Here is a 12,925-nt window from a genome sequence, read left to right as displayed (position 1 = left end):
AAAAAAAAAACTTCCTGAAAACCTAAGCTTTATGGTATAATGAAGAAAAGAACATGAGGAAGGAAAAAAAGATATTTCTATTAAAGAAGGAAAAGAGAAAAAGAAAAAGTGAAAGAATCACCTTGATAACCAGTTATAATTTCTTGTATTCAATACCTGACTTCTATAAACTATTTAAAATCATTAACCCCAGGCCCAGGAGTAGCATGGGAATTTAACATTAAAAAACAGGCTGGTCTACTTCCCTAGAAACACAGGGAAGTGTTGCTTGTAGTATATCATGCTTTGTATCATCCCACTTGAAAAAAAACAAGCCTACGAGTAAAAAGTGCAATCTACATTTTATACCAGAAATACAGAACCCCCATTTACAATTCATCTTCCCAGATTAATATGCCCTTATATCACTCTCTCTTTCCAATACTGTTACATTACAGTCTCTGCTTATGCTTCCTATTTGTAGAAAATATTAAAATAGCTTCTAGGAAAAATACATTCATTTTCTATAGTATTCTTAAGTGCTTGATACAACTACTTTTATTCTAAATGATTGGTTAGGAAATCTGGAGAGGAAGAAAATCTTTTAAACCTAAGATTAATAATGAATCCTATGAAAGCACCAGAAGTTTACATTTCAAATATATAACATCTACATAACTAATGAAAATAGTCTTTCACGTGAGAAAAATGTATTATTTCTGTATTTAAGGAAGATCTGTGTCATCTCCTAAAAATTAAGAAAACTAATACAATTGTCTTTCTCCCCATATATACCCAGCAAGGTCATTGCAAGTTGATTTAATTAGCCCACAAAATTCTAATAAGGAACTGGTTTCATGATGACAATTTAAACATTTTTCAACAATTTCTATCACATGGCTTCTAATTATATAGGGAGGAATCTGCTTGAAAGTCTAAATATAACTCGCCATTAAAATAGACACTTGCTAATACCCCTTGGGGCAAAAATATGACAAAGCTAATCCTAATAGAAATAATAAGAAATAGAAATCCTAATCCAAAAAGCAAGTCAGATCAAGCAGTGACAAACTCCCCATATAGCCGCCTCCTTTTTTCCTGTTACGCTTTCTTGGGCGTTTTTGTTTGTTTGGCTTTGTGGGGGGTTTTTGTTTGTTTGTTGGCTTTTTTTTTTTTTTGTAAAAATAACTATTTGGAGAGAATTCAATCTTTAGCCAATATTGAGTCTTCTAACATAATCAGAATTTTTAAACCATCCAACCAAGCTTGGTGACATAACTGGGTTATAGCCTTTTTAATTCATGTGAGATGGGATCAGGGACGAGGAGGAAGAAGGAAGGAATGTCAACAAGTCATTGAAACATTTCTATCTACTGCCTAAAACTACACTAAAATTGGTGGTTATTAAAGAGTTTATTGCTTTAAAAAAATAGTACAGGTTTTCCTATTATCATTTCTTTAAAATTCTATGCCTTCCTAGATAAGTGCTTTAGAATAAGCTCCCATCTAATAACCTCACTTCTAAATTTATGGAAAAGTATACAAGAAGTGTGGTCCTATTCTTTTTCATTGCTTACAAAGACAAGTGGCCAATTGTCATCCAGTGCAAATGCCCCTCTATCCCTCTTAATTTTTCTAAATGACTTTTAAAAACACATCCCATGAAAAGAAGCCACTGTCCTTTAGTAGCTACTCAAAATCATCTAATCTTTCCATTAAGCCTCTAATCTTAAAATTCAGTAGGTAGCAGTCAACCATGTTGCCACATTATGTCCCGCAATAACTACATACTTATCATTCAAGTATTAGAACCCTTCATTTTTTCTGATAATGCACTCTCTTTTTAGAAATGATCTATGCTACGACGGCATAGTCCTTGTTTTGTTCATTGTTCTCATTTTCTTGCGGACTGGTGATTTTTACTTCTGGTCTTGGTGGTCTTTGAGGGTCTAAGTCAGCCTGGAAGAAAAGAGATCAAAACAAAGATATTTATCAGCTCTTTAGTTACAAACGTCATAAAGTTCACAAGGAAAAAGAAAATTACTCAGGGGGCGCCTGGGTGGCTCAGTCGGTTGAGCGTCCGACTTCAGCTCAGGTCATGGTCTTGCAGTTTGTGAGTTCGAGCCCCGCATTGGGCTCTGTGCTAACAAACAGCTCAGAACCTGGAGCCTGCTTCAGATTCTGTATCGCTCTCTCTCTCTCTCTCTCTCTCTCTCCCCCCCCAACCTTGCTCATGCTCTGCCTCGGTCTCTCAAAAATAAATAAATGTTAAAAAAATTTTTTAAAAAGAAAAAAATTACTCAGTATTTCATGCAATCATATAAACATTCAACAAAAAATAGTCCTCAGGTTCCTTTTGTTTTTCAGTTGGTCAGTACCCAGTGGACACATCCCTCTCAATACCTTACTTGCACAAAAGCCCTTCCCAAGGTGCTTTAAAAGCACAGACTCATTTCTTGTGCTGCAGGCTTTATTTTTCTCAATTTTTTTTCTTGATTTCACTTTAAGTTCTTTTCAACAGCATGTTTATACTCTTCATTTTAACATTTTCGGAGAAAAGGAGAGAAGTCCAATTGCAATACTGCCCTCGTGGCACATTAACCCAGCCCCATCCCAGATGCTCTTCTGTTAGTTTCCTACTAGAGCTCACAAATTCCTCGTGAATATGGTACCAGGTAAGACAAGAGCAGGAGAGGAAATCAAGTATAGGGACGGTGTGCCTCCAACAGCAATGGCATCTGTGCCACTGGGACTTCTTTTACGGTATTAACAATACTGCCTCGTGTACAGTCTTTCTCCCACTAGACTGAAATCCGAGGGGATGAGATTAGAGTCCGTTGGTTTTCCAACTCTGCTCTATGGACTCCCGGAGGCTCGACAGCCCCCACAGGGGCCACCAGTGTGGGAGAGTAGGAAGAGCTCCAGGCCCCTTCCCCTACAGCCATGATACATGCTCTAAAAAAGAAAAAAAAATTGCCGGGACTGTCTCTTATCTCACATTACTATGTCATGAAGTGTCTCAAGTAGCACTATGAATATAACACAAGCTCAATAAAAACGTCAGCTGGAGGGTGCCTGGGTGGTTCAGTCGGCTAAGCATCGGACTCTTGGTTTCAGCTCAGGTCATGGCCTCATGGTTCGTGGGTTCCAGCCCCACATGGGGCTCAGTGCTGGCAGCGTGTAGCCTGCTTGGGATTCTCTCTCTCTCTCTCTCTCTCTCTCTGCCCCTCCCCCACTTGCGCTGTCTCTGTCTCTCTCAAAATAAATAAATAAACTTAAATAAATAAAAAACATGTCAGCTGATTGTTGTGTATTTGACATGTGCTTCGCGATGTCTTCCTACAATCACAACACACAGTGCACCTAAGAACTCTTAGGTGGAACGAAATGTTACACAACAAACTGAATCTTTAGTCATCGCAGAAGTAAAGAATCCTTTTGAAAAAGTTAATTTTTAATATGTAATTTATAATTCATATACACCTTGTTATGCATATATTCGATATGCTTAAAACGTACCTGAACTAGCACTTTGGGGAGAAGGAAACAACACGTAACTGCCATTATAAGAGAGATGAGTCAAAAAGGATTAAATCTCTTTGTGGGGAATTGCTTTGCTTTGGCATTTGCATAGTTCTTAAAATCCCTAACTCATCACATATCAGGTACTTGTTCATTTGTAATTCCACAAATTTAGATTCAATGTCAATACATACCAGAACACCTGTACTTCAAATTATGGAAACTTGATCTTGACTGAGGCCCAGTTCTTATAAAAGGCCTATTTTTTTTAATGTTTACTTACTTATTTTGAGAGGAGAGAGAGAGAGAGAGAGAGAGAGAGAAGAGGGGCAGAGAGAGAGGGAGAGAGAGAGAATCCCAAGCAGGCTCTACACCATCAGCATGGAGCCCAATGTGAGACTCAAACTCACAAACTGTGAGATCATGACCTGAGCTGAAATCCAAGAGTCAGGCATTTAGCCAACTGAGCCACCCAGGTGCCCTAAGAGGCCTGTTTTTAAAAGTTAAATTTATAGAATGGAAGCACAGGTAATCCATTCATTTCTTTTTTTTTTTTTTAATTTTTTAAATGTTTATTTTTGAGATAGAGACACAGAGTGTGAGTGGGGGAGGGACAGAAAGAGAGGGAGACACAGGATCCGAAGCAGGCTCCAGGCTCTGAGCCATCAGCACAGAGCCCGATGCAGGGCTTGAACCCACAAACTGTGAGATCATGACCTGAGCTGAAGTCGGACACTTAACTGACTGAACCACCCAGGTGCCCCTATCCACTCATTTCTGTCAAATATATATAGGTTATAATATTGAATGGAAAGCTAGAGCCCTGGAAAAGTGCAGAGTTGGATCTTACTATCTAGGTCCCACACACGATTTACACTTGATTTCACACTACGAACTTTCAGCAAAGGCAACTACAACGAAGAGCTTCATGAAGCCTACTATCATAGCTGCCGTATAAACGAGGACACTGTTCTTTCTCTACATTATCATGCTTTCCATAGGATGCCCTCAGATAAACCATCCTGCTTCCCCTGGAGAACGCGTGCGTGCGCATGTGTGTGTGTGTTCGTTCCTTGGGAAGTTCATTTCGTTTCCTTATTGAGGGAAAGAAGATCATGTAATTGAATTCTTCTTTGAATGTCAGCTACAAACAACTACAGGACACAAATTTTAGCTAAATTTTAGTAACTCTGTAGAACTGCGGATGGGGGGGTTTCTTCCTGACAACCACTGAGATTCTCTCATCTTGAGGAAAGATGAAACGGGGGACACACTGAATGTTTTCATTTAGATTAAGTTGACAATGTTTTTTGTAGACGCCAGACAACAGATTCCAGTTAACTCTGTCCTGGTTACTGAAACCTGACCTGCATTTTACCATGACTAAATTCTATCCCCCCCAAGTGAAATAAAACAGATGAGTGAAAATACTAAATCATCAAGAAAAGCCCACTCATCATATGGGGCATCAGGAATAAAGAGAGGGGGTTATAGTTGGAGGGAGGCGGGCCCTGATAAGAAGGACAGACAGGAAGGAAGGGCACAAGCGGGTAGTGAGCCTGCTGTGGGGTTCATCCTTCCTCTTATATGAGGACATTGAACTTTAGCCTGTTTATTAGACTCTAATTTAATCATCCATCCTCTGGTAGAATGCCAGCACTTGAGACTATCCTCCTGCAGGGGCAGTGGGGTGAACACAGACTGGGAAAGAAGGCCTTACCACATGTTTCCTTACCCTCTCTGTAAAATAAATGGAACTATATATTATTAAGTGCCTGGTGCATGGAACACTTAATTCAATTAATCCATTTAACGTGGAGTAAACAAGCTAAACTTTAACATCCCTAGAGAACAAAGACGTCACCCATGACAGAGGTGATGTTCTTTCTTTCATGCTTAGGTTTTATAACCTTGATGTTCATTTCTGCCCTGTACCTTCCCCAGTCTTAACTTGTTTGCATTTGTTTATATGTGTTATATACATTCTCAGGAGCCTCTGAAAACTTTGGAGAATGAGATAACGGATGGGTGGATGGGTGGATGAGTGGATGAGTGACTGGATGGGTGGGTGGCTGGGTAGATGAGTGGCTGGCTGGGTGGATGGGTGGGTGGTTGGATGGATAGGTGGGTGAGTGGATGGATGGATGGATGGATGGATGGATGGATGGATGGATGGATGAGTGGATGGCTGGGTGGATGGGTGGGTGAGTGGATGGATGGATGGATGGATGGATGGATGGATGGATGGATGGACAGGGGGATGGGTAGATGGATGGACAGATGGATGGATGGATGGCTGACTGGGTGGATGGATGAATGGGTTTGTGGATGGGTTTGTGGATGGATGGCTGGATGGCTGGATGGCTGGACGGATGGCTGACTGGGTGGATGGATGGATGGGTTTGTGGATGGATGGATGGATGGATGGATGGATGGATGGATGACAGAAGAGATGCACGGATTCTCTGGGGATGATTCATCTGGTGGATGACATATTTGTTAACTGACTGAAATAATACAGTCAAGTAAATGGTATTGGGTCATTCCCTGCTCAACAATAAGTGTTTCGATGCAAGTCTCAAGTGCTTGAATAATTCCCTAAGTGCGTGAGCAGGCGTACCACACACACATTCACGCGTGAACACAAGTGAGTGAAAGCAATAGAAATACCTCATCCTGTCCATTGCCAGCTCCTTCAGACTTTACTTCTTCGTCCACTGTGTCCTGAAGCTCCGTGTTAACCTGATCCAGCTCCTCGCCATTTTCTTCATCGGTGCCTCCATTATTGCGAGTAGGACCCGCTTGCCCCTCGCCGTGATCGGGGACCTCCTCGACTTCCTCGGGGGCGTCTGCAGCCTCCCCACCTCCTCCCTCTTCAACTTGGCCATTCACTCCTGAAAAATCTTCTTTCTGCTCTGCTTCCTTGTTGGCTTTCTCTCCATCTTCTTCCTCACCTACTATTTCTGCTGGCCTCTGGTGGATCAGAACGAGTGACAGATAAGAGAAGTGTGACAGAGATTTTCCACTTCACAGTATAATGCCACAGTAATTATTCTGCTACTGTCAAGTGAAACATCCTTTACTTAGCACACAATGTGCTAACCCTTACTGAGTACCTACTGAATGTGACCCTTCCCAAGGACTTCCTCACTTACTCCTCACAACAATTATTATTCCCTTTTTACAGGTGAGGAAATGAAGGTATAAAGAGACCAAATATGTAGCCCAAGATCCCGCTGTGTATCAGTGGTAGAGCCCGAACTGGAACGAAGCATGTAACTCCAGACCCAGTGCTCTGAAGGCCCGTGGCAGAGAGGAAGCCAGACTGCAGGGCCCTTGGCCAATATCTAGCAGAGCGTCTGGTCCAGAGTCTTTGTGGAGAAATCATCATCCTCCTGGCTACTGCCAGGTGTGTAGTTACATCTCCAAACACTAAAAGAGAGCACTGGGGGTGGCACCAGAACGGGAGCCCAGGCTTCCTAACACCAGCTGTGGACCACTTTCTGCACAACGCCTGGGCGCTGACAGCCTATCTCTAAATACAAAAACAGTCACACAGATCCAAGGTCAGAATGTATGTCCTTTCTGTAAAAATAGTTAAGTGCTCAAGAATGTATAAGCTCAAATGAGGCATTTTACTGTTATTTGGGTACCTGTAAATCTGCTTCAAAAGACAGCAGGGGGCCAATGACCAGAGCTAAGACCCTGGAGAAAGACCCAGGTTCAAGCCCTGGCCAGGCACTTACCGTTATCTAACTTCTGTGAGCGCCAGAACCCCCACTTGTAAAATGCGAGTGTAATAAAACCTCCACAGGGAGTCAATGAGAGAAGTTACACGCAGTGCCTACCACATCCACCGCATCACATGCCAAGGAAACATTAGAGTCGCTTTGTTTGCATGATGCGTTCTGTCCTGGAACACTCCTACATCTTCACGGTCTCCAATAAAATAATAGCTTGTTGTTTGGTTCTGTTTTTAAGTATAGACAGGATTTGTTCCAAGTTAGGACCCTAGACCTGTCTCTTTCTGGCTGATACCGGACAGGTCAGGTCGTGTAGTCCTTCAACAGCTATAATAATATGCAGGTTTGAGGGGCACCTAGGTGGTTCTGTCAGTTAAGCTCAGGTCATGATTTTGGCTCAGGTCGTGACCTCATGGTTCGTGAGATCAAGCCCTGCATTGGGCTCTGTACTGACAGTGCAGAACCTGCTTGAGGATTCTCCCTGTCCCTCTCTCTCTCTCTCTCTCTCTCTCTCTCTGCCCCTCCCTGCCTCTCAAAATAAATAAATAAATAAACTTTTAAAAAAACAAAGTTTGAGTTGCTATCAACCCTGATTCTCTCCCCCCACCTTCCAGCTCTGGAAAACCATTCTCAAACTGCCCAAATGCTCGTTACAAGGTCTCGACGGTCTTCTTGCACAAGTTAACGTAACGCTCTCCATTTCTAAAGTAAAGAAAAGATACAGAACTGAGTGGGCTGAAAGTTCAGGGCAAAACTCCACACGCTGTTTTCAAGAGGAAAGAGTTGGAACTGTGAAGTCATAACAACCTGTTCAATCGAGTCTCCGAAAGATGCACTTCAAAAAAAGTGAAGGAAAAAAATGAGTTGTTCTTAAGATAGCCCCATAACCATGGTGTTTGTCATCACGCAGCTTAAATTACAGTACAGTGAGGCTGTGCCTCTCCTATTTCCATGCAGATGCTTAAAGTCAAACAGCGTGCGGCCCCACGATCCTTGAGCTGCTGTCCGGGGTGAGGCTCTCGGGAAGGCCAAGTGCTGGACAGAAAGGGAACAAAACATGGTGAATCTGCCAGTGGTGCTAAGAGGCACGACAGACACTTATGAAATGGAGACTAAAGGAAGGATGGTGAGAAAAATCTCCCATCTCTGCACAGGAACACACACAGCAAAGCCCCGGGCAAGCGATGAGCAGAGGGAGGGTCCGGTCAACGAGAGGGTGGGCTCTGTCATCACGAAAGCAGAAGAAGGGGAATGTCCCGGGCCAAAGGTGGCACGTCTGCGTCCCTGAGGAACAAGGGCTTCACGGTGGCCTCCTCAGCAGGACACCAGGATGGAGAGGAGACTCTGGGCAGAAAGAACCAGAACAAGGGGCCAATTCAGAGAAGCACTGTGGGTGGCTTCCCCCTCACACATCACAAGAGACCAAGAAAAGGCCAAGGGGTCTGGAGCACAGAGAGCAAGCTCCCTTCTTAGTGACTCTGAAGGACACGAGTGGTGCACGCCGTGCGACCCTACAAGACATCTGGAGGAGGGCTCTGTCACCATGACACGCGTGAGTGGACCCGGAGCGCCCCCCCCCCCCCCCGGGCTGAGCAGTGCTCTAGACTCTGAGCATTCAGAGACAAATACGACAGACAAATACTCTGCAATCAAGGAGCTCAGAGCAGTGGGGGATTAGGTGCCATTAGCGTGTCAGGACAGGGACCTTTCACGCTAGGTGTGGCGGCCTCTGGTTGCTGTGACTGAAATCCCACGTGAACGCCATTCACGGATGCAGTTCGTACATGGAGCACTGTCTCCCGTGAGTGCCAAAGGTCACGCTCTGGGCTTATCTGTTCATCCTTCCATGAAACCCTTGCAACAGCCCTTCGGGGTCCACTGCTTATTCCCCGTTACACGCGGAAGGAGAACGAGGAACCACTCAATGCCTTTCGCATCTGCATCGCACGGGCGGGAGACAGGTAGGGCCAGGACTTGAACCCAAGACAATAGCCTGCCCCAGAGTCCAGGTTTTCTTCCTTAGAGAAGTAAGTCGATAATCCGTTGTCTCACCTGGTCACTAAGGCAAGCACTCTCAGGTGCGCTTTCAACGACCAGAGGGCAGGACGCTACAAGGCAAAACTGCTTTTAGTGTCTAAGTAATTAGTGACCTGAAAGCACAAACATTTCTGGATTTCTGTTAAAGACTTTTGCTGTGATCTAGGGAGGGAACATGATAAAGACTTTTAGGCAGAGTCCTCAAAGCCATTACATAAACAAGAAGCCAGAAACACGACCCGCATAGGCTGCCGGCAGAAACAGACTGCTTTTTCAATTATTTCTGAGAATTGGGTAATTGCATTTCACCCTCCTAGAAACTGTCAGTGTACCTAAACGTGCCCAATTCAGAGTAATGGTTTTGGTTTTAAAGGGAAGTGATACCGATTTTTTTTTAATAAAAAAAATATTTAATAATAGTAACAGAAAAAAACTCAAAATTTACTGTGATCGTGTAGGAATCCGGACCTGTCCCTGGTCTCTGTGGGAATATATTCCAAGAGCTTGCTAAAGTCTGTTGAGGTGACGGACTTCTGTGTAAATGGGAAAAGTCTGTTTTCTTCTCCTGAAATTGGGATTTATAACCTAAATGTTGCAAAACGAGTGGGAGTTGGCTTTCAGTTTTTAGTTCTGTGTTTCTCATCTTATCCTTTTTCTTCACTCCCAACTCCCAAACACATTCACACTTTTCCTTCCCTTTGATACAAGCGGACGGGACAGACTCCCACCTCTCTACAAAGGAGGAGATGCCCAGCCCTGAACTGAGGCCCTGGTCTCCCCTCCCCACCATCAGCATCACCACTCACTCACACTATTACACTTCCATCCTGTTATTTCTATTAGACTTCCCCAACATGGCTGTTTTACAGTCATCGCATGAAGCCGCAACCGGTTAGCTCAACCTTTCGAAATGCAAAAGATTAAGGCGCAATACCATACCAATTTGATCAATTTAAATAAGACAGCAGCATGAGTTAAAAGGCTTATAATCCTTTAAATATCCTGAGTGTAGAACACAATTTATTATTACTACAACACTACAATTCAGCACCCCCCCCCCCAAAAAAAATCCGCCGTGACAGATCTGTAATGAATAAATGAAAAGCAGTGTGCTTTTTGGTGTAATCTCCTTTGAAGCAGGCATTAAATTATTAAAGATGTTTCCAGTGCAGACATCAATCAAATCATCCCCAGAAGGAACACTGGGTTTCACACCCATACACACACACACACACACACACACACACACGCGCGCGCGCGCGCGCATGCACGCATAAAATATATACCATGGTGAGGGCCTGCAGAGAAACAAAAGAACGCTCCTTCCACAAGTGGGAGGGGGTTCGCGGCGAGAGCGGTCCTTCCAGGACAGGACAGCCAGGAAGAGAAAAGCAAGGTCAGCAAGATGCACCTTTCCTCAATCCTTTCCCTCCCCCTGCACAGAGACACTCTCCAGGACGACTCTGGTTCCCCACACACAACCCTGACCCGGCGTGCGGCCCTAGCCGTGGGCGCCCACAAAGGAGAGTTGACTCAGCAGAATGCGGTTCTTAGGAGGTCTTGGGATGTCATCTCACAGCTAGGACGGTGCTCCCCTGGGGGGCAGGCTGCTCTATGCACAGCCAGACACAGAAAGTCACATTGTAGGGCTTCATTTCCACACAATGCTCACAGGCCCGACTACAAAGACAGGAAGCAGATTCGTGCTTGCCCGGCTTGGGGAGAAGAGAAAATGGGGAGAGTGTTTAGCAGGCACGAGGTTCCCTTTTGGGGGGATAGGAGACGCCCTGGAACTAGACAGAGGGGACTGTGGCACAACTGTGAGTGTTCTGAAGGCCACAGAGCTGTGTATGTAAGAACAGTTAACGCTGGGCACCTGGGCGGCTCAGTTGGTTAAGCGTCCGACTCGATTTCAGCTCAGGTCATGATTCCACCATTCATGAATTCGAGCCCTGAGTCAGGCTCTGCGCTGACAATATGGAGCCTGCTTGAGATTCTCTCTCCTTCTCTGCCCCTCCTGCCCCTCCTCTCAAAATAAACAAACTTAAAAAAACAACGGTTAATGGTTAATTTTATGTTATGAGAAACTTGCTTCACTTTTTAAGGAAACTATATGCCCCAACTCCTGACCACTAGGTAGAGCTATGTGGCCACCTCTGTGTGTCTGCTAAGACGTCCCCAGAATGTGCCACCTAAGGGACCAACCTCTGCTTTACTCTGTAACTGCACTCTGGGCAGACACCTCCCTGTCTCAGGTATAAAAAGCTTCCCTTCACAGAACATTCGGGGATGCCTGGTAGGTCCTCATTGGCGGTGTTGAATGAATAACAAAGCTGAATGAAGAAACTAACAAACACATCTGAGACCAGCAGCTTACTTAGAATTAAAATATAGAAAGTACTAGAAAAATATCCCTACTCCCCCGACACCCAACAAAAAAAAGTCTTTGGAACCATTTAATTTCTTCAAACTCCCCAAGTTGTTCTCAGCCTCTGCCCACTTGGCTGGACCTGCCTGACTGCAGGCTACGCGGCCCCTGTCACGGCTAGCCAGACATCGGCATGAGGTCACTAGCATGGCCGTCAGGTGCGTGGAGACCCTGTGCCACCCCCACCTCAAAGAGCTGGACAAAGACCCTGATAACGTTAACAACTCAGATACAGAGAGGTAGACACAGCAGCCAAAGCGAGGGGCTGGGGAGTGTGGGGAGGACAGAGCAGCGATCCCAAAGGAAGAAGTAAGACAAAGAAATAGCAATTCAACTTGAGAGACGGGAGGAAGGAGCCAGTGCTCAGGTGATCCCCAGAGACCGTGTCCATACCTGAGAAAGATCACAGGGGGTTCCTGCACGAGGTCTATGACTGCTGATGTTTTCTGCAATGCTGGCATCGCCCGGCAACGTGAAATACACACTGTGAGGGGTGAGGCAGCTGTGACCGCTGCTTCAGGCCAGCAAATTCGCCTCACCTCGCCTGAACCCCCTGTGGAATCCGAGGACGATCGCAGCGACCTCACAGGGCTGTGGTAAGGAGCAAACAGGATCATGCACGTAAAAGACCATTGCAAACTTAACAAGCTATCTGTATGTTTGTTACTGTTATCCCTCCACTTTTCTGGCCATTGAATGGAGGGAGTTGGGAGGTTGTCCGATGAAACAGTAAAGTACAGGGTCTGCAACTAACAGAAGTGAGTTCAGGTGGGCCCCTCAGGGCCGTCTCCCTTCTAAACCTCCGGGAAAGGAAAACAAACAAAACATCAGATCGAGACGCTTAGCGACCGTCTTGCCCTTCTCGGTTAATGCAGTTAAAAGGCAGGCTGATGTGTGCAAGTCTGGTCCAGTGAGACTGTCCGGTGTGATTTCCACAAAAAAAGTGATCCTTGCTCTTAGTTACGGCTGGTTACTCTTTGCTTCAGAGTCCCCTGCCTGCATTTCTCGCAACTAGTTTGCCACCCAGTAGCTTTGTTTCTCAACTGCTAGCCACTCTCTAAAGTCATGCAGATGTGCCCAGCAAGAGGTACCAAGACCCAAAGCTGACCTGCATGAATTAGTATGTACACGCGGGTCGCGTGCTTCGCTGTGGGGTAGAGGGCAGACCGGCAGGAGCCAGTTATGGGGACAAAAATGACAGACAGGTAGGCAGTAG

General features: G+C 44.9%; 1 protein-coding gene across 1 annotated transcript in view; it reads right to left on the bottom strand.

Moving 5' to 3' along the window:
• Nucleotides 1-329: 329 nt before the first annotated feature.
• The window catches only part of DCDC2 (doublecortin domain containing 2), a 163,358-nt gene continuing 150,762 nt past the window's right edge, over nucleotides 330-12,925 (bottom strand). The window contains exons 10-11 of the mRNA XM_078446586.2: nucleotides 6,172-6,474; nucleotides 330-1,938 (exon numbers count right to left, since the gene is read on the bottom strand). Coding sequence (XP_078302712.1) covers nucleotides 1,834-1,938; nucleotides 6,172-6,474 — 408 coding nt within the window. The 3' untranslated portion in view covers nucleotides 330-1,833. The remainder of the gene's footprint in view (nucleotides 1,939-6,171; nucleotides 6,475-12,925) is intronic.

Source organism: Panthera onca, chromosome B2 (assembly GCF_046562875.1).
Source record: "Panthera onca isolate mPanOnc1 chromosome B2, mPanOnc1 haplotype 2, whole genome shotgun sequence".
NCBI lineage: Eukaryota > Metazoa > Chordata > Mammalia > Carnivora > Felidae > Panthera > Panthera onca.
The sequence above is the reverse complement of the archived record's forward strand: the minus strand, read 5'-3'. Positions and strand labels throughout refer to the sequence as shown.